This window comes from Pelodiscus sinensis, chromosome 2 (genome assembly GCF_049634645.1).
Source record: "Pelodiscus sinensis isolate JC-2024 chromosome 2, ASM4963464v1, whole genome shotgun sequence".
Classification (NCBI taxonomy): domain Eukaryota; kingdom Metazoa; phylum Chordata; order Testudines; family Trionychidae; genus Pelodiscus; species Pelodiscus sinensis.
This window is the reverse complement of record NC_134712.1, coordinates 19,699,975-19,726,449: the sequence shown is the minus strand read 5'-3', so window position 1 is coordinate 19,726,449 and position 26,475 is coordinate 19,699,975. Positions and strand designations below refer to the sequence as shown.

General features: G+C 44.8%; 1 protein-coding gene across 2 annotated transcripts in view; it reads right to left on the bottom strand.

The window, feature by feature from the left end:
• FBXO32 (F-box protein 32) overlaps window positions 1–11,225 on the bottom strand; it is a 37,697-nt gene extending 26,472 nt beyond the window's left edge. The window contains exons 1-4 of one of the 2 annotated variants that reach the window (XM_075920162.1): window positions 10,805–11,225; window positions 4,047–4,159; window positions 2,751–2,800; window positions 1,208–1,300 (exon numbers count right to left, since the gene is read on the bottom strand). In XM_075920162.1, the coding sequence (XP_075776277.1) occupies window positions 1,208–1,300; window positions 2,751–2,800; window positions 4,047–4,159; window positions 10,805–10,920 (372 nt within the window). In that variant the 5' untranslated portion in view covers window positions 10,921–11,225. The remainder of the gene's footprint in view (window positions 1–1,207; window positions 1,301–2,750; window positions 2,801–4,046; window positions 4,160–10,804) is intronic. The other variant, XM_006137483.4, reaches the window with a different exon arrangement.
• Window positions 11,226–26,475: the final 15,250 nt, after the last annotated feature.

Sequence of the window (26,475 nt, the reverse complement as noted above, 5' to 3'; positions counted from 1 at the left end):
TAATATGTACATAAACAGGTTATGGACACAGAATCATGGAATAAAAAGAACACCCTTTGAACACTGTGAATGTAAGATGAACTCTTGGTCTTCTGAAAAAGCCAGAGTAAGAGGGCTTGCACGGGGAACCTACACAGAAGCTTGGGGCTAAGAAATCATTTGACCAAATAAAAGGCTATGCAAGGGCAACAGAACAGCTGGTCAGTTCAAGCTGCCACAACATATGGGGCTATAATAGCAACTCTGCTTCCTCACCAAGTCTGTAACCAGAGATTCCTTGAAGTTAGCCAGGATCCTATACACCCCACTCACAAATTTCTCCCTTCCCACAGTGTGTCACCACAGAGTTAGTGTCCATGGCATTCAGGGAACTGTAATCTTCAATTGCATCTCAAATGTGCAGTGCAAGGGAACCACCGGCCCTGTGGTGTGCAGGATTTCATCTCTACTGTGTAGACTGCCCCAAAGGGGGAGTTACAACAACCAGAACTGGAATTTAGCTTTCAGTAAGAGGGTGGATCAGCAACCCTGGTGAAGCTCTCCAAGAGCAGATACAGCAGGAGCATCAACATTGCAAAGTTCCTCCATGATTCTCTGTCAAAGTGCTGCAACCATGAGCTGAATGGACTGCCCCCAGAAGCAAGTACGCAGTCAGTTCCTGCGACTAAGACACATCTGGACACTCTGCTGAGACTGCCAAGACAACTGCTACCCCATTTATCAGCTTGTCACATGGGAGGCCTGTTCATGAGGAACAGAACAGCGATGGCCAACTCATTTCAGACAGGTCACTGAACAGATGGCAATAACTTCACTTTTAAAAATCAACAAACACTACCTCCACCCAATCACATACAGCCTTAACACCTCAGAAGTTTCATGATAAACCCAGTTTGATAAAGAAACCTGGAAGAAGTGTAGACCTTGTTCCATGCCCCCATACTAGCCCTCATTTTCACTGGATCTGAAGGAAGGCTACATGTGATCTTTCTTTCCCATCCAGCAATTTCTAACAGATGGACCCTCCCTTCCATGCATCAGACACTACTTCATTAACTAGCCCTTGAAACTTCCTCTTGCACTCAACGAGGCCACAGCATACTCTGGCAGATCTTTTCCAGTGCAGAACCTGTTCTCTGCTCAGCTAAGTTAAGCAACTGGTGTCTGTGCTAGAAGTTACTGCTAAATAAATGATACCTTTACTCACCCTTACAACATAATTGAACCTTCTGGAATCTAGGATAGCATTCGAGAAGTCAAGTCTGTTAAAAGCTTCTCCCAAGGTGCAGTAACCATGACGCTGAGAGTGAAAGAGAACAAAGCTGGGTCAGGTTTTGTTGTACAGTAGTCTGAAGAGAGAGCCATGTGTATATGTGGTCCAAGCCAACATAGCATGTTAACATACTTGTGGGGGCATGCTACAGGCCAAACTCTTTGATGGTGTAAGTAGGCATGTCTCCAATGACTTCTGTGGAATTGTGCCTATTTATGTCCCCCTGTGAATGCAGCTCAATGGGAGTTATGACAGCTATTTGGAGGTCGTGAATAGGGTCCGGTTCTCTTCTAAGAAACACTATTTGATCTCTTTCAATAATCTCCCAAGGCAGGGTAAGCAATACATTCCTAGGACTCAACATGAAGGGCCTATATGCAATGAGGTTTCTTACAGCTGCTCCCCCCCCTCCCCCCGGCAGTGTTTTCTTGCTAGAACTTCACTGTGGGAAAGCCTGCAATTGTGTCACTGCTTAGTTTACCACGCAGTTTTGGCAGAGGCAAGTGGACAATGTTATCTCTTTGTTTTAAATATACGCAGAGCCTAGCACAATGGAGACTGCCTTGGGTTTCCCATCCTAGCTTCTGCAAATAACCATAGGCCAGATCTTCAGGTGGTGTAAATCAGCATGGCTCCCTTTATTTCAATGGAGCTATGCTGATTTGAACAACCTGAGGATTTGGCCCAATAAATAATGCTGTTTGGACAAATGGCATGGGGCAGGGCTGGGCAAAATACGGCCCAGAGGCTAGATCCGGCTGGTCAAGCCACTGGATCTGGCCCACAGACCCTCAGGAATGTAGCTGCCACAGTTTAAAACACAATCTCTGTGGCTCTCTGCTCTGCAGAGAGGGGGAGGCTTTGTGCAATCACCCAATCCCCAGCCCAATCCTCCGCTCCTATTGGCCAGAAACAACCATCCAATAAGAACTGACCTCAGCCAATCTCACAGCTCCCACTGGCTGGAAACAGTTTACCAATTTGAGTTGAGAGATTGGCCTGAGAGACTGGGGCAGTGCAAGCCTCTTCCCCCACCTGGAGTAGAGAGCCATGTGGAGGGAGCAGCCTGCATTTTCAAGTGGGCTGGGGCTGCAGCAGGGAGGGAGCCCAGCTTGCCTGAGGGGTGCTACAGCCTGCTGGCCAGGAGACACTTAGGTCAACTCCTCCCAGCCAGTGCCTGCCTCTGGCACCCCAACCCCTCCTGCATCTCAACTCCCTCCCTGATCCTATACCCCAATCCCCTAACCCAGGTCACAACCCCCTCCTTCAACCAAACACCCTTGCAGACCCCACACCATCTCCTGCACTCCAGTCCCTTACCCCATGTGCCCTTCTGCACTCAGACTCCAACCAAGACTCTGCACCCCCCCTCCACAGGAAAGTGCGGCTGTTGACCACTTATAAAAATCTGAATGGCCCCCCACCAAAAATTATTGCCCATCTCTGGCATGGAGGAAATAAAACAATGGATACTTACTTCCTTTGTGCTTCCCTTGTGGACATAAATCCATTTCTCTTGATGGAAATCTGTTCAGACAAAGACAGATTTTTTTCCACTTAATTATATATAATTAAAACTTAACTTTGCATAAAGAAGAAGCCCAGTTCTACCCATACACCAGTTCTAAACAGGCATTATTCCACTGACTCGTGTGGAGTTACTTCTGATTTATAACAGTGTAACACAGATGAGAATCAAACCATCTTGGTTTCCATATTCTTTCATGTAGCCAGGACCTAGAAAAGGTTTGTGTTTCAGTGACAGTCCAAGACTAGATATTTAATCAATATGCTGTGGATACACTGCAGCCCCTTGTTTTCTCTGCTTTCTGACAGTAAGCCTGGGTCACAGCCAGAGTTCGTTGCTTCTGATTTAATTAATTACTCATTACCTCAGCTACAGAGTTTAGATTAAGGTGTCATAAGACATTAGACTAACAGTCACTAGAGTTTATAACAGTGAGTGGTAGAGTTAGGATTACACAGGGACCTCCATTAGTAACGACTTTCATCACTTATATGATACTGTCTAAGACAGAAGAACAAAAGAACAAAAGTCTCCTTTGGGTCTGAAACATTTCATTGTATGTCTGAAACATTCTATGGGTCCCTCCCCTAAAGCTTCCCTTTCAGGCCTCTGAATAAGAGTTAAAATCACCTTTCCTCTTCTCTCTAGTGTGAGCTGCAGCTGCCCAGCCTAAGTTTCCTTCCAGGGAACTTAGGAGAGCTGATGGAGGCTGTCAGCCCACCCTGGTTCCAACCCCCCACAAGGACAGGCTGCTTTTCCAGAAATCCTGCAAGTAGTGGACAAAGCAGGCAGCTAAACATTATAAAGGAGCATTGCACAACTTTAAATGAGCATGTGCTGTAATAGATAAGCAATGCAACAATGAAACAATAATTAACAGGCACAAGGTTAAGTGAGGAGTTAATGTACACGAGGAAAGAGAAAAAAAAAATCAGAACTGGCTCACTTGAATGTACCATAGGAAAAAGTTACTCTTCCTCTGCCAAATACAAATGACAAAAATTTGAACAAAACAAGCACAAACACTTGGAGAAGGGACTAATAACACAGGCATAAATCTTCACATTAAAATGTATCCAAGTTCTCTACGTAGGTCAAACATGGGTGCAGAGACTCTCAAGAGACTTCTGGAAGTACTGCAGCACACTCAAGTGTCTCATACTCTTTCTGACAGACACACAGAGAGTGTGTTTTATAATCATCCAGCAACTTTGGCTTTAAAAGTTCCCCCATGTGTTGCCTTACACTGAATCTTTGTCTTGTTATTCAGCAGGTCTTTCTTTCTCTTCTTGGCAGCAACATCATAGTTCACGCTGTTGAAGAGATTCTCCTTGTTGTAATCCTCCTTTTTGCAATAGCTGTGAATGACACAAAGCAGAGGGTCTGTTTATTCTGTGGCCAGATGAGGACTATATTTTACTGTTTGCACTTATCAGGTTCCAGGTACCCCTGTGTGTGTTTTTAGTTAAACAGCTCATTCTAGTGCTGTTCTGTAAAAAATGAGATGCAGTTTGAGTCCAATCATAAAGACATTTTCTCATAAATCATTCCATACCTCACTCACTCCATTCTTGTCCATACCTCACTCACCCCATTCTGGTCCTAATTATATACATAATTATGACAGGAACACATCCAAAGTATGCAACCCAATCAGCTTCATGACCTTGCAGAATAACACCCTTGTCCTCCCTTTTACCTCTGCCTGCTTGTCTGAGATTACTTAGATTGAGGCTCCTTCTGACAGGAAATGCTAGCTTTTATAAAGCACAACACACACCTATGATGATGTATAACCAGTGTTTGAAGAATTCACTATCAAGTTGTAACTAAAAAGCTTTTCCTGCCAATTAGTGGAAGGTCTGGGGAGAAAACTAAGCTTTCATTTTAAAAAAAACCCACATAACTTTTAGCATTGATGATTACAGTGATAACACAAGCCTGATTCATGTTTCGGTAACTGTCTTCCTGAGTCTGCAGACAAATGGGTGGTATGTAGGGAGGGCTGTGATCTGTAGTCAGGCTGTATGTTTCCCTTTCCTGCATTAGGAGAGGCTGTGCATTTCTTTCTGTTTGAATTTATAATATATGGCAAAGGTATCTAGAGCACTTTTTCCTTTTAAAAAATGTAATCCCAAAGTCACTGAAATCAGTGGAAAAAGACACATTAACTGTAAGGGCTTGATCCAAAGCTAATGATGTATGCATAATTCTAGGTAAGTACTACCAAGCAGCTGAGTGAAACTAAGATGACTTGGGTCAGTTTCACTGCTGCTGTTTGGAAACCTTTGAGAGCAGGGAAAGGCAGCAGATGCACCTGCTGGTAGGGAGAGCTGTGAGCAGCAGCAGCACCGCACGGGAGCCATTTACATAATTGGAGGACTGAGGGTGGTGGGGAGAGTAGCAGAGAGACACATCCCATGGGAGGAATTAGATGCCTAGAGGATAGCTAGAGATGCATCACATTCAGGAGCTCTGGGGGAGGAAACAGAAGTGAAAAAAGACCCTCTCCTTTCTAGGAGCCTGGGGGAAGAAAAGAGAAGGAGATCTGTATTGGAGTGGCCTGCTTAGAAAGCTTGTTCCTCTGTTTTATCATCACTTGTTTTCAGTTACAGCCATTTGGGCCTGTACCTGTTTCTTGCTTTCCTCTTTCAAAGTTGGACCCCTCTTGTTACACTCCTGGGGCTCAGCCAAATGCTGTGTTCCACTGCTTTCAACACTACTCTAGGGCCCTGCTGTCTGAGATGTGTACACATACGCAGACATAGCTACGCTGTTTGTCTTCCTACCAAACTCACCTTTAACCTTAGCTGGGCATTTGTGTGCTGTTCATTTGGTCCAGATTTTAAAGAACATTTTAAAACTATTTGGCAGTAGATAAATAAAAAGAAAAAGCCCCATCAAAACAGATTTTTGTCTTTTCCCCCATCTCTCAGTGTTGCTTTTGAGAAAGCTGGTTTCTTGAAGTCACTTTGTTTTGCATGTGTACACAAAGAATATAGAATTAACAGAAGGCAGCATTTCACAGTAATGTATGGAAGGTCAGTTATCAGTTTTTCTGCAGTGGTACCAAGGTGTGAGGCTGTGCAGAGAAATCACATGACAAATCGTTGCTCTGACATTCTGGAGCCCAGTTCTTAGTTATCTGACTAATCCAGTGCAAAGCTAATGACTTTGCTCCTGATGCAGTTTCTTCTGCTAGTGAACCACAGGAGCAGGGGTCTAGTCTGATTAACATAAGTGCGTCTATGACACTGGACTAGAACTGGAGACAATGAAGACCTCTCTCAGATTTTGGGGCATGGAAATATTAAGGGGCATAAGGTGGCTCCCCTCACATCTTCACTTTCTTCCCCACCCTCCTGTTCACTCTACATGCATTCCATACTCACTTTTAACCATACCCGCCCCTACAGCTGCACCTCTCACGGGCTATGGCTATACTGCCTTTGGAAGAAGATATGCAAATTGCACTTGCATTTGCATATGTTCTTCCGATTCTTTTTGCGGAAGAGGTTTTGCCGCTATTTGGCCCCATGTAGACGGGGCCAAATGTTGGGGGAAAAAAACCTCTTTCACAAGACCCTGTAAGCCTCAATTTATAAGGAATAAGGGGTCTAGCGAAAGAGGGTTTTTTTCCGACATTTGCCCCATCTACACGGGGCCAAATAGTGGCAAAACCTCTTCTGCAAAAAGAATCGGAAGAAGATATGCAAACGCGAACGTGATTTGCATATCTTCTTCTGAAAACAACAACAACAACAGCAGTGTAAGTGTAGCCTCCAAGCTCAGCTCTGTGACACCCGCTGTCTCGCTTGCTTCTGTGGCTTCCTACTTTTGTGAGGTGTGGAACTACTGAGTCAGGCTGGCAGCATCGGAAAAGGGAAACAGCTGACGGAACTTTCAGTTCCGCTCAGTATTACTAGTGCAGCTCAAGGGAAATATTTCTCCAAGCAGTTGGTTTTAAAAGATTAAAAGTGGTCTGTCAGAGACGGGGACAGGTGTTTGTGACGTATGTGTTTTGTGGTAACTGTGGCTGTTTAACTAGAGAGACTAAAAGTGAGAAAAAGAATAAAATATTAAGAAGGGAGCATTGTAAGACAATTCCTGAACAAAAGTCAAAACTTTACTTAAATTCCACAGAACATGTAATTGTCCTATGATTAATTTCTGAATCTGGCACAGTTGTTCAATTCAAATAATTGAAGTGTGAAAGAGAGGGATCTCAGTTCTGATTTAAGACTTAAATCTCACCAATCCTGAGTGTGAACTTGCTACTGATGATTTATCTGAAATCTTTATTATATCACTAGTGGATGAGACTTAGGGTGTGTCTACACTGCACCGTTATTTCGAGATAACTAGCGTTATTTTGAAATAACAATGCGAGCATCTACACAGCTATTCCGTTATTTAGAAATAATTTTGAAATAACAGACATCTTATTCTGAAATGTGTAAACCTCATTCTATGAAGAATAACACCTATTCTGAAAATAGGCGTGTGTAGACGCCCCACTGCTACTATTTCGAAATAGCCCCTCACCAGGGCCATTCTAAGTTATTCCTCCCCAGTGCCTCCTGGGGCTCTGAATTGAGATAGCATGTCGATTTATTAAAGCCTCAAAAATTAGTCCAAGTTAGGCTTCCCTGCAGTGCAGATGTGCTATTTCGAAACAAGCTATTTTGGAATAAGTATTCCAGAATAGTTTATTTTGAAATAAGCGTGCAGTGTAGATGTACCTTTAGTGCGTGGGGTAGATTATCCCTCTATCTACTTACTCAAATGTTATTGCACCTTCCTGGCAAGCATCTGGTTTGGCCACTGTCAGAGACAAGCTACTGGATCTTAGATTAGGAACTTTGGTTAATTTTGGGACATACTTTTCTTTCAATGCAAATTTAAGAACAGCTCCGATTAATTATTTTGCAGTTAACAACAGTTATGTCTATCAGTACATGCATCCTTTTTAGGTATATATCAGATACTTTGGGTTATAAAATGTTCTCTTTAGAAGCTTGTTTTTAAAAAAGTGCAATGAAAACCACCACTGCAAAGAGATCAGGTTCCCTTTGCAATTCACAGCAAGATCGTGATTGTTGCAAGGCATTGTTAGTCACTGCCATCACCATAGTGTGAGCAAATGCAGATTATTGTTTCATCTTCAATCCTCGCTGGATGAGCCTTAAAAACAAGAAGGCCTCACAAGAAGAGTAGCATTTTTCCTGCCTATACATCGCTGTAAACAGCTTAACTGCCTGCCTTCCGATGTTTTCTTTTCATGCAGCGCAATCAAGCCGCACACGAGGATTATTTATGATCTGTGAAGGCTTCAGAGGCATCATATTTCCTAAACTTAGGAACTGGGAATCCTTAGGAAGTGTTTGCTTCTGGAAATGGGGGCAGAGGGGAGTCATTCCCTGGATGTTCTCCAGGGGAAGTCTGGCAGGGCTTCAGAAGATTTTCGATGACATTTGTTAAGGGCACGATCCTGTACTATTGAAGTCAACGGTAGATTTGACATAACTGTCCATGAACCAAGATCAGGGCTTACTTGTTGATGCTGCCATATATATTTCTAAAGTTATAGCACATCACTGTGGTGATCAACACCACACTCAGATATAAGTTCTCTCACAGGAAGGCAAAGCCATGCACATTTGAGTGGCTAGCAAGAAGTGGAGTAGCTCTCTGGTGCCCAGATATATACTGAGCCAAATCCTGCATCTAGTGAATACAAGCATCTCCTAGCGGGGAAGTGCATACACATAGCAGCTGGAAAATTAGGTCCACTGTGTTTACCCAGAGCTAGAGTCACTAATCCCTCTCTTCAACAGAAATTGTATCTTTGTTTACATGCTCATTTTACTGGAACACAGAAACGTCAGCAGACCAGATGACTCACTGGTGCTCCATAACATGGCACCACATGATCCAGAATTGGTTACAGTGGAGGTCTTAAGATTTCAGGCTGGGGTCTGGGCTGTAAAGGGCTTTAAAGCCCTGGGATAAAATTTTCGGTCAAGTAAGTATCCTGGATCCAATTTTAGCCCTGACAAGAACAGGTACAATGGGCATCACTTGAATAGTGAATCTGGCTGTAGATTATCAACCTTTCCTTTGAATGATTTGATGGCTAAAGGAAAGGCCCAAGACCCAAGTCCTGGGTTCCAGACTGGCATGAGCCACTGACTGACCACATGAGCCTGTAAATGACATTTAAATTTGATCATTTAGCTAAAAGAGGACCTCACAAACAGTGAGATGCTATAAGCCAACTCTTCCAGGGTAAATAAACTCCAGATGCCTCAGTGCTTCACTATTCCTTAAATGCTTTTGATGTATGTTATCTGTGGTAACAGAGATTAACTTCCGGCTCAGACAGTGCAGTGTTCACTAGTGCCAAAGGCTGCAAACATCAGAGGCTAGGAAGATCATGGAGAATGAAAGTGGGAAGCCCAGTTTCCCCCTCTATTTAGAAGAAAAATCGCCATTAAACAGATCATTAAGAAGGAATAGAGATTCTAACCCTTCTATAGCTTTACATTTATGGCTATAAAATAAAATCAAATTTTGTTTCTTTACTTTTAGAGTTAAAAGTGACTAGACATCTTCATGCATTGGAGCCTCTAATGAACAAAAAGCAGATCTCTGTTTAATGGCTCATGTTCAAGGATATGTCAAAGCAATAAACTAGGAGAGCCTGCCATAACAAGTCTGTGTCAGTCACACTTGCAAGAAAACAAAGGCCCCTAGTGTTTAAAAATAGAACCTGCACATTTTATTTAATTTCAGTTTTTAAACATGATATGCTCTGAAATTACAGAAACTGCTCAAATTCATATAGATTGCTCGTAACTCAGTTGCTGTGGTACAACTGCTCCCACTTTGACTTTGGCATTCATAGTTGCCACAGTGCCTACAGTTACAGAATAAAAGATTGTATAACTAATCCTCAGATTAGATAATTAGCCACTCTCTTTTTTTTTTAAAGCAGAGATAAATGGGTGAACTATTGCAAACCAACAATAAGCAGATGAGGGCTCCAGAGGTTAAAGCCTTCAAAAACAACAACTCTTTCTGTTAGTTTTCCTTGTAAACTAATATAGGGCACTCGTCCAAAAACATTTCAAAGGTTCTAGTAAATGGAAGATTGGTTTGCACACTGAAGCCATCTTAGACCATCCAATAGCTCATTGCCAGCTTTAACCAGACATAATGAAGACAGGCTTTTGCCAAACCCAGTTCTTGCACCTCAGCCAGATATGGGGTAATATAGATCCCCCTCCAAAGAGCTCCCTCTGTTGGCCAAAAAAGATGCTAGCCTAAATCCACAACCAAAACAAACCAAGTGTCTGCAGTCTGGTCTTTCAAAACTCTCCAGCTCTCACTGGGAAGGCTTCAGTGAACTCAGAGGTCCCACAAGGTATTACAGACATCAGCAGCTTCCCAAAAACCACATTGCTTGTTCAGACACAGTTAAGTTTTACTGAAATTACAGTTAACAGGAAATAAAACGAAGCTAACATTTTTTAAAAAGCTAAAGGATGAATTTCCGTCTGGGAATTCATTGAGGTTTTGTCTCACACACGTTAGCCCATTTTCAAAAGCAGAACTCACAGAACACAAAGGATGTGGGTGTGCAAGCCACATCTGGAGCTAGGAAGCTTGCTGACCCAGCGGGCCATTCCCTGTCCTGCAGCCCAGCTGTTTCCTTCCCCCTTCTACTTCCCTCCTTTTCATTACTGCAGAGCTTTAGTCCGGGCGATGATCCTCCTTCTCAGGATGACGCACGAGAACTACCTCCCCATCAACAGAGGCGCTGCACGCACACAGCAAAATAGGGCAAGACGGGCTTTGGAACAATTGCTGCAGCGTGGGGACATCGCAGTATTTGCTATGATGACCGCCCCTTATACCCGTCCTGCACTAAGCATCCCCAACAGCAGCGACTCCTACATCCTCCTCCCCTCACTCCCAGGGCAGCATCGGGTGCCGCTCACCTGTGTCTATCGCTCACGTAGCTGCTGTTTTTCTCGTCCAGGAACCGGGTCCAGCCATCCGCCGTCTTCACCCAGTTCTGCCCCGGGGACCTCCAGTCCTGCCCCAGAAAAGGCATCGCTCTACGCCGGGGGGCGCGGGGAGGCTGAGCGCTCTGCCAGGGAACCTCTCCGGTCCCCAAGGGAGTCTGGAAGGGGTGCGCCGGGGAGGGTGCCGAGCTGCACGGCTGGGAGCGGGAAGGGGGGGAGGGAGTTGTACCACCGTGGCTCCGATCAGGATCCGTGTCCCCGCAGCGGCCGCGGCTGTATTTATCCCAAGGCGCTTTGTTGCCGGAAGAGCAGCGCTAGCCCGGCCCCTAGATCAGGGGGGAGACACGTGCCTTTGTTTATGGCTTGCTAATGTCTTCGGCGACTCCTCCTGCTCGTTGCACAATCCAGCCCGGTGTAAACTGCAGACCAGGCTTCTGTGCTCGCGGGGCTGCCAAGTGTCCCGGGATCTACCGAGAGCGCGTGTGCATAATAATGGCTGTCAACACACGGCTCCTCTAATTCCGCCCTTTCTCCCTTCTTCGCCTGCCGGGCTTGGCTGTCTTTATTGCCTACGGCGGTAGAGAGATCGGTAGATAAACTGATGGCTACGCTGCTTAAGATGCAAAGCTACAGGTAGCTAAGTAGATTGACTGGTTAGGTAGAGATGGGGATTAGATAGGGAAAGCTACAGAGACGGACAGATTGGATTGATTTGGGGGCTAGATAAAATATTAGAAGGTGGAGATGAGGCATAATAATTGAGGATACATTTTCCCATGCTCCAGTGGATTTTCAGACTTGTATGTCATCTATATTTCTGAACTTTTCCTTAGGTGGTTGACCTGGTTGTTTCGCAAGAACTTGACGTCTATGAGCATAACCAGAATTTGAACTTTTTTTTAAATTAAGTCCTGCAAGGAGAGTTTATTATATAGAGATAATTATTTTCATGTGTATAACCTCTTAATCTCAGACCGGTAGTGTGATTTCCACTCCATACATCTGATAAAGTGGTTTTGACCCAGGAAAGCTTATGCCCAAATAATCTGTTAGTCTTTAAGGTGCCACAGGACTACTCGTTATTGTTGTTTTTTGAAAGTACCTCAAAGAGAGAATGAATCCTTGAAATCAGTGAAAATAAATACATTAGTGAACCAATGTAATTAGATAACAGTGGATTTGAAATAATGTTTTGCTGTTTGTTTTCCTTCAAAAGCCAGTAAAAGAATCTGAAGAAACATTGTGAATAACTGTCCTTACATTCTTATTTGTCAGGTATTCCATGTTTCTCTCTAGGTTGGGAACAGCTGCTGGTGTATGTTTAACTGTACCCAACAGGAAAGTGTTCTGATTTGCAGTTGAATGATTTAATTGCACTTCAGTGTTTTGTGGTAAATAAATAAATAAAGGAGCGAGGCTGCTTGTATAAGGGTGTTCAAGAGAGATAAACACTCCCCTCCCCCATCCAGTGGGTTATCTGTCACAATCCAAGTCACATTGTCAACCTTTCCTGAGGGGGCTGAGCTATCTGCTGACTTGTGGGGTTGCAACAACAACTGACACTTGCTGGAGAAGGTGTTATGTGTTCTCTCACTCTTACACACACACATTTGCATGCATCAATGCCACAGCTAAGGTTGTAAATAGAGTCTACTCATGTAATGCGTCATTAAGACACTACTGGCCTAAATAAAGCAAACACTTAAAAGTGAGGGAATTTGGAAGGAAGGATGCCCAAGAAATATTTGCAAATGAGGAAGCTGGACTGTTGAAAAAAATCAAGAAAAAAATCAAACCTTGAATACGAGCTAGTTTGAGCAGCTCCATTAAAACTCCAAACACCAACTGTAAGTCTGTTTTGAACAGAAGTCCACTGATAAAAATGTGGGACTCTTCTTCCTTCTAGTCCACTGTATTTACACAGACCTGAAAGACCCTTACAGACCCTTAGCTTAGGGCCCTCATACAATTGCCCTCCCTTTTCCCACTCTTGTCAGCCCTGGCTCTAGTTTTGCTTCCAAGATCCAGACCTGGGGCCTTGCCGGGGGAGGGGGAGAGAGAGAATGAATTGCTGGCTCTGTCATTGACTTCCTGTGTGACCTTGAATGATTCACGTAATCTCTCTGTCCTGTCTGGAAAAAGGAGATAATTGTTCTTCCTTTGTCAGTCTGTTCTACTGGAAGTTCCCCAAGGCAGGGACTTCTTTGCTGTGTGTTTTTGCAAGGGCAGTACTGTAATAGTCATTACAACATGGTGTCCCAGAAACAGGTATGTGCTTGTTCCAACACCTCAAAGAGGTGGCAGGCAGCACCTAGACCTGCAGGGGTGTGGAGAGAGCAAACTGATTCCAGAATTTTAGCAGGTGATACAGAAAGGAGAGAAAGCGATCATTTGGTAGTTCTCCCTTTTTAGTTCTCACCAATGGTGGGAAAGTATCCAGCCTGGGCATGGAGACAGAATGTTGTGTCCCATTCTGGGTGCCATATTTCAGGAATGGACAAGTTAGAGAACATGTTGAGAAAAGCAGCACAAATGATTAAAGGTCTAGAAAATATGACCAATGAGGGAAGAATGAAAAAAGTGGGTTTGATTGGTCTGGAGAAAAGAAGACTGAGGGGGGACATGATAACAGTTTTCAACTACATAAAAGGTTGTTATAAGGAGGAGAGAGAAAAACTCCTTAACCTCTGAGGATAAGACAAGAAGCAATGGGTTTAAATTGCATCTTGGGCAGTTTAGGTTGGACATGAGAAAAAAACTTCCTTACTATCAAGGTAGTTAAAAGCATTGGAATAAATTGCCTAGGAAGGCTGGGAAATCTCCATCGTTGGTGATTTTTAAGAGCAGGTTAGACAAACACCTGTCAGGGCTAGTCTCGTAATTAGCCCTGCTATCAGTGCAGGGAACTGGATTAAGGTCCCTTCCTGTTCTATGGATCTCTGTTGTGTGGATTGTGTGTGTGCTGGATAATATATGAGACGTGATGCTCTGAGCCCCCTCTTATGCTTAATTACATTTTTTAATCATAAAATGTTTATCAGCCATTCTAAGTTACATATAAATCTAGTGCTACAGAAATCAACCCTGAGAATTGCCAGTTGGTGTGTTTTAAATTACTTACCTTTAAAGAATGAGGAACTACATATATAACAATGAACACAATTCTTGTAAGGGCCAAGGGGGGTGATTAACACCACAGTGATTTGCAGATGACCTTAAACCCACTCCAGGGGTGAGGCCATCTTCTAATGGCATTAAACTTAATTTAGGTGTATTTGAACAAAGACTGCCAGCTGTATGTTATTTTGGTGTCACTGACTGCAGTGCCCAGCCAAGTAAGTTAAGTCGGTCAGACATATGTCACTGAAAATATGTTCATCCTCTTAATGAGGATCATTTGGCAACTCTTCCATGCAAGTCTGATCTGTGCTGTAGACTGGGATAGCAACAGAATCTAACAATCCATACTACAAAATACATTCCATTTTCATGTCAATTATTTTGCATTTAGTTCAGATTTTGAGGCGCAGACTCATCTGTAATGTATTTTTAAATTATTCTTTGAAAATATGTAATATTCAGGGATAGTAATAGCTGAATACAAAGACATTTTGATTAAAAAGAAACAACAAAGGATTGCTAGGTAATGGTTCTGCAGGTTTTCAAACAGTGGTGCATGCATGAGCTGTGATCAGATCATATGCTGGCTGATTTAAGGAATGGCATCAGCATAAGAACACTTCATAACTTCAGTGATTAAAATGGGAAAGGTGGTGTGCCAAATGTTTCTGAACTCTGGATGTGGCATGTCAGGAGAACTGCTGTACAAGTTAATCACATCACAGCCTTCCTGTCCCCAAGGACAGTTACTAAGATCTTAAAAATAATGTTATTACTATATTGTTTTGATTAAAAAAAAGTATAAAACCAAACCTTCAGGCCGTGTGCTTGCTCCACAGTACACACCAGACCCATTCAGACATCAGTGAGGCAACAATATGGATAGAAGTCAGAGCCAGCTAATCCAAAAGCATGATCCCCTTTCAATGAAGTCAAAATAGAACTAGTCACAGCTGAGAAACTCTGATTCCATTCAAGTGAGGACAGTGGTATAGAACAGGGCTGGGCAAAATGGCCCCTGTAGGCCAGATCTGGCCTGCCAGGTGGGTTGATCCGGCCTGCAGAAGTCCTGCCGCTGCCCTGCCCCCAAGCCACTCAGGGCCTAGGGATAGGGGAGCATGTGGCCTTTAGAGTCAACCTTCCCAGAGGGCAGGGAGCAAGAGACTTCCTTAGAAGGTCCGTGCGCTCCTTGCAGGACGGGCACAGGGCAAAAGGAGACTATGCACGCTCCCCATGCCCCAAAGCCCTTACTGGCTTTGGGGAAGGGGGAACACATGATGTCTCCTCCCACCCTGCAACAGGCTCCACACTTGGCATCAACCACCAGCTGCTGCTCAGCTGGCGGGTGACTCTAAGCACGGTGCTCCCTTGCAGGGTAGGGGCAGACTTCACATGCTCCCACAGGCCCTGACTGACCTAGATGTAGTATCTTGCAAGCAAGGTACTAACAAACTTCAACAGGACTTTATTTATCAAAAGTGGAGCCGCTTTACAAAGCTGCTGCATCCCTCAGTAGCTCTCACTCAGCCCCTGCCAATCTTCTCCCCACTCCTTCCTGTTTCTTGTTCTTCCAGACTCCCAACAGCCAATGCTCCCAGTTCTAATAATTACAAGCAGCATCTAAAACACCACATTCCCTCCTCTCTTAAGAAGCGCTCTCAATTATAAAATAAACATTGTTGTTCTAACCACAGCAACAAATATGGAACAAGCCATTATACTGTTGGCAGAAATATTACACTGTAAATAATACATAACATAGTCTCTAGTACAGACAGGTGGTTGTCTGGGTCTGACAGATTGTCTCTCAAACCCCGTTTTTAGTGCAATGTCTTGTTGTGTTGGTACTATAGTGAAGTCATCCAACACCGGCTGGGTGTTGGCCTCATCTCTTCTTGGTGGATAGGCAGGTGCAAGATAAGAAGCATTCCATACACGCCCATCAGAAAGTCAATAGGTGCAAGGTCCTCTCTTCTCAATAATTTTAAGAGGAGATGTGAATTTAGGGTCCCTTTTGTGCAGAATTCCAGGTTTTCTTACTCTAATGAAGGAACCACACTCAAACTTAGGTTCCTTAGCACCCCGCCATTTGTCTGTGAAAGCCTTATACAGGAGACTTCCGATAATCCGGAACCTATGGGACCTAGGCGGTGCCGGATTATCAGATATGCCGGAGTATCAGAAGGTACTATAAGATGGTTATGTATATACTGTATATAGTATACAGGCAGTCCCCGGGTTACATACAAGATAGGGACTGTAGGTTTGTTCTTAAGTTGAATCTGTATGTAAGTCGGAACTGGCATCCAGATTCAGCCGCTGCTGAAACTGACCAGGGGCTGACTACAGGAAGCCCGAGGCAGAGTTGCTCTTCCCCAGGCTTCCTGGAATCAGCCGCTGATCAGTTTCAACAGGCTGAATCTGGACGCCAGTTCTTACATACAGATTCAACTTAAGAACCCCAGGCGTCCCCAAGTCAGCTGCTGCTGAAACTGATCAGCGGCTGATTCCAGGAAGCCCGGGGCAGAGCAACTCTGCCTTGGGCTTCCTGTAGTCAGCGCTGGTCAGTTTCAGCAGCGGCTGACTTGGGGACGCCTGGGGCGGAGCAGCTGGGGTGCTGCTGGGTTGCTCCAGTAGCGCTGCTCCTCCGTGCTACTGGACCAACCCAGCAGCACCCAAGCTGCTCTGCCCCAGGCGTCCTGATTCTGAAACTGACCAGCAGCGTCTGAATCAGGACGCCTGGGGCAGAGCAGCTGGGGTGCTGCCGGGTTGGTCCAGTAGCGCCCAGAGCGGCGCTACGGGACCAACCGGCAGTGCCCCAGCTGCTCTACCACAGGCGTCTGGAGAAAAGCCTGGTCTGCTGGGGGGGAGAACTAGCTGCATCCCCCCCCCCAGCAGACCAGGGAGACGCGGGCGGTGGACCGAGACGCACCGCGGTCCCGCCGCCTGGGTCCTCTGCGGCTTTGCTCCGCGTCTCCCTGGTCTGCTGGTCTCCAGCAGACCAGGGAGACAGGGAGCAAAGCCTCGGAGGACGCCAGCAGCGAGACAGCCGCGGCGCGTCTGGGCTGTCCCGCTGCCCGCGTGCTCCGCGGCTTTGCTCCCCGTCTCCCTGGTCTGCTGGGGGGGCTCCCCCGCCAGCAGACCAGGGAGACGCGGAGCAGCTTTTCTCGCCCCGGAGGACGTGAGCGGCGGGACCGCGGCACATCTGGGCGTCCCGCCACTCCCGTGCTCCGGGGCGAGAAAAACCCCATTTGTAATTGCGGAGCCGACATAAGTCAGATCCGTGTAATTCGGGGACTGCCTGTATATTGTATATAAAGTGTTCTTAACCTTTTTTATTGTACATACTATATACAGTATACTGTAATGTTTTAGTTTTTTTAACCCCTTTTTACCCTTTTCGCTCAGTTCAGCTGCTGCCGCTGTTACCTTGTGACTCATTTTTTGCCAAAGCTCACTCACTAGGCTCTTGCCATTTTGATGACTGAGTGCCAGACTATTGGATGCCGGACTATTGGAGTTTTACTGTACTTTGCTTGCTTCTGTTCAACTGTTTTTCTCACAGTATCCTCATTTGGTGCATCAGGTCTTGTCTTTAACAATCCAGCAATGTTCAGTTTAGTTTTCATCTGTTTTCCATGCAGTAACTCTGCGGGTGATCTTTGCATTGTGGCATGGCATGTAGTCCTGTATGCTTGCAAGAAATCAGTAGTGAAGGTTATCCATGATCGCCCTTCCAGTTTAGCCGTTTGCAAACTCTCTTTCAAGCTTCTGTTAAACCTTTTGATTTCCCCATTGGCTTGAGGGTAATACAGGGATGATCTTACACCACACTAGAGTGTGCGAAGTTTCCTCCTGTTGCCAGGGGCACAGGTGCCTAAAAGGAGCTGCCATCTGTTCAGGGGGCAAAGACTACATGCACTCCTCCACACCCAAACCAATCAGGGTCTGTGAGCAGGGAAGCACAGAAATGTCCTGGCCCCACCTCTTCTGCTTTGGGGGCAGCCTGGGGCTACTTAAAAAATTTGTGAGGTGGTCCCCGGTAAAAAATTATTGCCCACCCCTGGTAGAGACCCATGCTAGCCAGTTTGATGCTAGTCTGGCTGAATTTGGTGAAAAGAGAGAGAGTGTGAGTAGGTGGGGGTTTTTTTTTAAAGGATTTGGTGCCTAAATGTGCACGTTCTTTTATTAAACACTGTGTCACTCTTGGGCCTTCAGGTACAGTAGCTATTGAAGTTGCAGGGCTCTTCTTCTCTGTTTTGATGTTGATGTGCAAAGGAGAAAAATGAGCTATACAGCAGTATTTTGTTCTGGTGACCGTTTATAGAGGTGTAATGCATACAGACCCCTCTGTTGTCAATGAGGGTTGAATCTGTGACCTTCAACATCAAAAGAAGGTCCTACTGCTTTAACTGAATGATCAAATGCCTTTGCTGGCTTTGCATAGTAGATGGTTATTTTTGTTGGGGTCATCTGTTAGAAGAAGACTAAGCCAATGTGTCACACATGGACTAATGTTTTGGTGGGTGCATTTTAAATAAGTCAAAATAAAATAAATCACTGCCGGAGCGCTGTGCCGTGTTTTCTGGGCAGCGCTAAGGGGAGGTAGGTGCACACCATATTCCAAGCAGCACTAAGGGCTTGCTGCCTACAGCCCTATCCCTCCCAACATTGGCCCCACCCCATTTGGGAGTGTGGAGCTGCCCCCCACCCCATCCAGGGGCCTGTGGAAGCTGACAGTTATGCTGTATGTGTCTGAGATTTCAAATGGAGTGTAAATTTTGTGACCTTATTATTAGAATCGAGGAGATTAGAGGGACCTATATTCACACTTCATGTGACTGGTATGTGACTCCATCTCTCTCTATTGTAATGAATAGGGTAGTGTATATTGTCCTCTTCTGGATAGGCTCAGGACTACTTAACTGAGTGTCATAGCCTCTACACAGCTAACTTCCAAAGCTGATTCCTTCTTAACTCATCCTGTACTATATTTCTGGAGAAAGAGGATTTAGCCCTGCTATTACCATCAAGTTCCAGATGTTTGTGATGACAACCAGGAAGCTGGAATTCCATGAATCCCTAGCACTCAGGAATGAGCTATATTTAACTAGTGGGCATGTGAAATGGCCAGTGTGGGGCTGTCCCATTGCTTACAACCAGAAGGAATGAGAACCAGACACCTGAGGGCACATCTGTTCTGGCTCCTGTGGCCAGCGCCCAGGCTTTTGGAACTGGTGGCTCAGAGTTCTATTCCCCTGTTGCCATTAATTACTGAGTAGCTGTGGAATGCAACATTGTGACAGTCATGAAGTGTTAAGTGACCACAGACTGTTCTTCTTTTGGTAGTACTACAATATTTCTGCAACCATGACTGTTTAGGACTATGTATGCTAGTGATGTGTTGGCTTCATCCTCTCTCTGTGAGGCCTCCACATCGTTTTAGGCTACAACATCCATATTTTCTGCCTGACAGTGAAAATCTGAAATCCGTAACAGTAAAAATCATTGGTGAGGTAACGTGAAGAATGTGAGTTACATCAGTGGATTAGCTAACCAATAATAATTGTGTAGTCAAAGATGCATTTCTGATATGCGAATCATGCCAAGTGCATCTTGATTCTTTCATATCAAAAGGTGTGAGGGAGCTCTTTGCAAGAAGCTCTCCCGCAACTATAAATCTGAAAGGTGACTCAACAGGGGAAAAAAGGTAGGTTCCTTAACCTTCGAGCTATTGTGTTGGATTTATGGATGCCTCTCAAGTGAGGGCAGTTGTTAATTTTGTGAAACTCTTGTCCATGTCAGAAGTTTGGGCTATTCCAGCCCTGTTCCATCATTGGCATACGAGGAATTGGGAGTGCCTGCACCACATTTGTGGGTCTGTGTGATCTGCTGTGCCACTAACTTGAACCTTAGATGTGAACACACCCTGCCTTGCCCGCAAATGAATCACTTCTCACATGAGAGAGATCTTCCCAGAAGGACAAGACTGAGGGAACATCCATGCCCAGTCATCCATACTGCAGCTGCTGAGCCAGTTTATGACGACAGTACATAGGCATATGGGGAAATCCATCCTTTCACCACCCATACAGGATCATGTGAAGTGTGAGAAGAAGGGATTCTATCTGGTGAAGGAGCATGGGGGTTGGGAGCCAGAAGTTCTTGTCCTTAGTTCTGGTATGGGCTCTGTTACTGTGGGCCTGGGCCCAGTTACTTAACTTCACTTCACGGTACTTTTGTTTTCTTATCTGTGAATATGAAGGCAACCCTATTTATTCGCCTCCTGGGGAGTTGTGCTCATTTATGAGTTAATGTCTGCAGAGCATTTTGAGGAGGCCTGGTGCTAGGTAAATGCAATTTATGATGGTTGCTGGCTAGTTTCCCCCTGTGTTCTGGAGTCTATCATCTCTCCTGAAGCATCAGCCATGTCCTGCTGACCTCCACTCCCTTAGGGAGGAGGAAACTCCTGCCACCTCTTGGCCTGTCCCTCCCGCAGCAGGAGAGGTTGTTAGTGGTTCTTGCAGCTGTTATGGCTGACACTTGAACAGCAGAACCAACCCCGCTGTGTCATCTACATCTCAGCAGCCACTCTGAGCCAAACCCCTCCTGAGAATTTTAAACTGAACCCCCCTTATTTTGGACCTGGTTTGTCTAGAAAGCTTTACCATCATAGCTATGTCAGTTAAGAGTGTTAACAAATATCAGTCCCCTAACAGACAGAGCTGTGCCAGCGAGAGCCCCAGGGTAAATGCAGTCACGCTGGCCGAAAAGTATTTTTGCTGGTATATCTGATTTCATGTGGGCACCTGATTTCAGCTGTGTGGGCAAAAACATTCTTTTGGCAGTGTAAGCTGTGTCCCTGCTCAGAGAGTTTGCCAGTGTAGTTACACTGGCAAACCCTTTCTAATGTAGAAAGGGCCTACAAGATATGCCACCCCCTTTTTTTAAAACGGTTTAGTTTTTGTTGCTTGGGAAAAGATTTAAGCTAAAGCAAATACATACACACACAACCCCAAAGCCATACCTATGCTTATACCAGAATAAGAATGTCCAGACAGATTGTTACGTTGGTATAAATACACCTGAATAACTATATCAAAATAAGTGGCAAAACTTTCTCAGACAGACAAGGCCTAAGCATGTGGGCAATTACATTCACCCAACTTGAAATATGTCCTTATTAGATGTTCTCTAGCCCCGCCCCCCTCAAAAAAAACCCCATTCCAGCTGGCCCGCTGACAGGGGTGCTAAAAAGGGCCGTTGCCCCAGGATCTGTGGCAGTGGCTGGGAGCCCTGGGCCTTTTAAATCACTGCTGGAGTGCTGGGTGGTGGAAGGGAACAGATCTGGGAGGGAAGAGCGTGCTGCACTTTGGGCAGTGCTGTGGGCTGGCTGCTTGCAGCCCCACTCCACTTCTCCCAGGGGCTGTCAGCACCCATGCACTTCAGTGACTCCTTCCTCACTAGCTCAGCATTGCTAACATTGACCCATAATGGCTGCTGCTTTCTACCTCATCAGTGACTACATTTTATTGATGGATGTCATGGTCTCTACATACAAAACCAGTACATCTCTTAGGGGTCTTACATCATGAAAGGAGCTACATACATGTTGCTAGACAGTATCTCTGATCATAGACTTCTGAGTTATTTTATTGCAAATGCCTATTAATAAAACGTTCATAGTATGGGTCTTTTATACCAGGGAACAATAATACACTTGGCACTTCATTTAATACTTTTCATCTTCAGTGCATTCACAAATATTAATGAATCCCTACTGTGGACAGGTGCTAAGAATCATTATCCTCATTCTTTGGATAGAAAGATTAAATGATTAATCCAAGGGCTCTCAAAGGGTGAGTCAGTGTCAGAGCTGGGATTAAATTCTGGCTGCCTGTCCTGTGCCCCCATGGAGTCATCAAATGAGTGGTCAGAATCCCCATGCAACATAGGGTCACAGTCAGCTTAGTGACTGCAATCATTCCAAGAAGATTTGTGCTATCAGGCAGGCAGAATGGAACCGCTATTCGTCACTTTTTAAAATATGGGCCGATGGTGTTGCTGGAATGCGGTGCAAGGCGCATCTCTGTCAGCTTGCTCTCAATCTCTCAAATTCAAGGCCTTCAATTAGTAAATTAGTTAAGGATGGTATTTTCAAAGGAGTGTAAGGGAGTTAGGCACCGAAACCCAGACCCACAAAGGTATTTAAGCACCTTTCATTGGTTGGATGATCTGAACCCTAGCTCCCAGGGAATTTCAATAGGATTTGGGCACTTAACTGTCTCCTTTGAAACTCACACCTAAGTTCGTAAATGTCTCAGCAATGTGTGTGTGTGTGTGTGTGTGTGCGGGGAGGGAGGGGGTGTCAGCGGAAGCTGCGGCAAAGCATCCCCTGTCCACAGGAGGTCTCTTTACATAGAGGCTACTCCAGACCCCCCACGGATAAGCTCGGACCCCCCGTAGACAGGGGCTGCTGCCACCCTGCGCTGCTGTATCAGATGCAGCAGCACAGGGCGGCAGGTGGGAACCAGTCTGCATGGGAAGCCAGTTTTTAAACTGGCTTCCCTTGCAGACCAGTTGCCGCATGCCTGATAGAGAGGCAGCAGCGTGGGGTCACAGGGGGCTCCCTGGGAATGGAATCAGAGCACACTGACTGCTGGGCCCGGGCCTGACCCCAGCTCCCAGGGGCTATTGAATTTGATGCAGTTACACGACTATTCAATTACACGCTAACATCCCTAATCCTGAGAGCTCTCAGACTCAGTTTAGGAAGGTGACAAGCTAGTCTCGGTATCAAAAAACACTGATGTAGAAAATTAAATATTTCTGGGTAAACTTTCAAACCGGTGTGGATGTAAAGGTTAAAATGAAATCAATTTTTTAAAAAAATGAACCAAGTATTTATCCCCAGACCATACCTCCCAACACAAACCACCAGGTTGAAATAAAAAAACTGACAGGTTGAGCATCAGAGAAAAAAAGTTACACCCCTGTTAAATTGCCAGCCCATTGTGTATATACACTGTTGGAGAAGATCCTTTTCTCTAGCCCCAATTCAGCATATGCTGTTTGCAGCTGACAGGTTCATGTGCCCCTCTTGTGTGTGATACAGGCAGCTTTAGAGGAGAAAGTAGGCTAGGAACAAATGTAATATGACTCCATTGTCAATAGGGGGAGAGATGCAGACTGAGTGTCTGGTGCATATTGTAGAAGGAATGAGAAGAAAATCCAGTTTATATTAAGTTCCCATCCTTCATTGCAGATGGGTCACTCAGAGCTGCCCAGAGTGTGAGGTATGGCTGGTTCTCTGGCGGTGATTCAAATAGGCCCAAGGCTCCCAGCCGCCACCACTACTACTGGGGCACCCGTGGTGACTGAAGCCGTGGGCCCTTTAAACTGCCTCCAGAGAGCCGCATCACACACTCTGAGCAGCTCTGAGGACTCGGCAGGGGGGGCAGTGCGGTGCACTGTGGGTAGTGGAGAGGGCTGGCTGCCTCCACCCCGCCCCATCCAGGAATGCAGAGTTGGGCCTCCCCACCTTGCCCAGGGGTCTGCAGAGGAAGTCATTGCCCCTGGAGCCTAACCTCCTCCCTCCCAATGCACAGAATTCAATGGGAGCTGTGGATCCTTAGCACCTTTGAAGATCAGGTTTCTCATTTGGCTCCTGAAGTATGTCTGTAGGTCGGTGCCAGACTTTGGGCTCCCACATTGGAAAGTGCTGGACTTGCCCTTAACTGCCCTGTGCCTTAATTTTCCTCTCTCTAAAATGGGCATAATATGTGCTTTCTTCTCATAGTGGGGGTTGATGTTTAATGTTTGGTTTGCATTTTGAAGTCCATGGAAGAAAGGAACCATACAGTAAGTAGGTACTCATTATTGAATAAGTACAATATGGTATTCATTCAACTACAATTCATTTTCCCTGTGGGGAATGAAAAATACAGACTCCAGCAGCAGAGTGTGAAATTTCTACCTTCATGTTTCCCCACCCACTGAAAGAAAGCAGTTGTGTGAATCAGGCTATTCAGTGAAAAACTGTTACTTTGTAGAAAAGTCTCCCAAACTCTGGATTGTAATACCCAGTGGAATCACAGAAGGTGCCTTTAGGGTTATGGCATTTGCATGCTTAATATTCCCAAAGACATTATCCTCCTGTCTTCCAAAAAACATGTCTTCCTCTGAACACCTGTGCTGGTAGGGGGGCAGAAGATGAATTAAAGCTAACTCTTTGCTCACCAGTAATCAGGTGCCACACCCACCAGCTGTTTCACGGTCTCCAAAGGGAACAATAATGTCTCACACATATCAATCAAAGGTAATTCAAAGTAATGCTGTAAACATATCACAAAGAAGCAGGTTTAGAAATTACTTACTGATTAGATTTGTTCACAACACATTTCCTTAGATATTCCACTGTGTATATTAGATATTTATAGACAACTCATTTCCTCCTTTTTATATTAGAGCTTATTCTTATCCAGTGTCCTACCGGAACTGGTGTTTTTCAGATCATGCATAAAAGCTAACTTCCAGGGTACATTCACAAGAGCAATGATGTTAACTTTGGCATCTCAAGCAATTTCCAACATTGGTCATTGCATTTGGCTTACCTAAAAATTATCTCTGTACATTCAGTTGGATACAGTAATCCTCACTTCCTGTCTGGAAGGGTTACACAGGGTTGCTCTGTATTATTCAGACATTGTATTCCCTAGGTGGCTGCATTTTGCTGGTGCACAGCATTTCATATAGTAAGTAAATCAGATTATTATAAGTGATTTTGGGACTATGCTGGATGTAAAATATACCATTAGTGTGGGATTATTATTATTAAAGTATTCTGATTCCCGCTGTTGGTAGGACACTCAACTTTTCCTACATGCTTTTCAGCCTAATTGCATTCCTAAAGCATACATACTTTGCTTGCATTGCTCACCCGAGTTTGGCCAGAAACAGTACTGTGGCTTCAAATGGAATATAACCCTCAAAGCATCTTTAATTGAGCAGAGGTGGCTATTTGGCCTGAGAGTCTGGGCTCATTTCACGAAAGAAGCAAAGCCTATTAGCATTGTTACAGGTCAAGTCTCTGGGCTATTGTGCAACTATCATTTATTCATGATCTCTTATATCAAATATTAGTCTTTCAGTTTTATTTTCTGCATGGTTTAATGTACTGGCAATTACTGCATATAGATAGACTGTGCATGTGTCACTGCCCTCTACGGGATGCAATATAAAACCTGCTAAATTGTTTGTCTATTTCACACTCTAATGGCTGGCTCACTGAGGACATGAGCTCTAATAATGCTAACAGGACATTCTTCTTGTATTAATATGGAAGAGGCCTGCTGTCATGTAGCAAGAGACAATGGGTTCCATCTCTGAAGCTGCAAAATTAAGATTCAGCTGTTTGCTTGTAGCCACAGAGAATGCTTTGTGGGAATGAGTGTTGTCAACTCTACTAGGCTGTGTCTAGACTGCAGGGTTTTTTCGAAAAAAGTAGCCTTTTTTCGAAAGAACTTCACCTGCGTCTAGACTACAGCCACGTTCTTTCGAAATTAAATCGAAAGAATGTGGCTTTTCTTTCGACCGCGGTACTCCTCATTTCACGAGGAAGAACGCCTTTTTTCGAAAGTGCTCTTTCGAAAAAAGGCATTTTTGAATGCACGCAGGGCTTTTTCGAAAGAAAGCATTCAGACTGCTTGAGTGCTCTCTTTTGAAAAAGTGGCTCACTTTTTCGAAAGAACAGGTTGCAGTCTAGATGCTCTTTTTCGAAAGAAACTTTTTCGAAAGAGGCTTGCAGTCTAGACATAGCCCTAAAGTTATAATAATGATTTTTAGCACAAATCTACTATTTGAATCTACTTTGTGAATCCATGTTGACTATTCCTGATCACTTTCCCCTCTTTCAAGTGCTTCAAAATGGATTCCTTGAGGATCCGCTCCATGATTTTTCTGGGGACTGAGGTAAGGCTGACAGGTCTGTAGTTCCCTGGATTGTCCTTCTTCCCTTTTTTAAAGATGGCCACTACATTTGCCTTTTTCCAATCATTTGGGATCTCTCCTGATCTCCACGAATTGTCAAAGATAATGGTCAAAGGCTCTGCAATGACATTTGCCAACTCCTTTAGTACCCTTGGATGCATTACATTGGGGCCCATGGATTTGTGCATGTTTAGCTTTTCTAAATAGTTCCTAACCTGTTCTTTACCCACCAAGGGCTGTCCACCTCCTTCCCATACTGCGTTGCCCAGTGCATTTGTCTGGGAGCTGACCTTATCTGTGAAGACAGAGGCAAAGAAAGCATTGAGAACTTCAGCTTTTCCCACATCATCTTTCACTAGGTTACCTCCTTCATCCAGTAGGGGCCCCACACCCTCTCTGATCACCCTATTATTGCTAACATTCCTGTAGAAACCTTTCTTGCTACTCTTCATGTCCCTTGCCAGATGCAATTCCAATTACGCTTTCGCCTTGCTGATAACTCCCCTGCATTCTTGAACAATATATTTATACTCCTC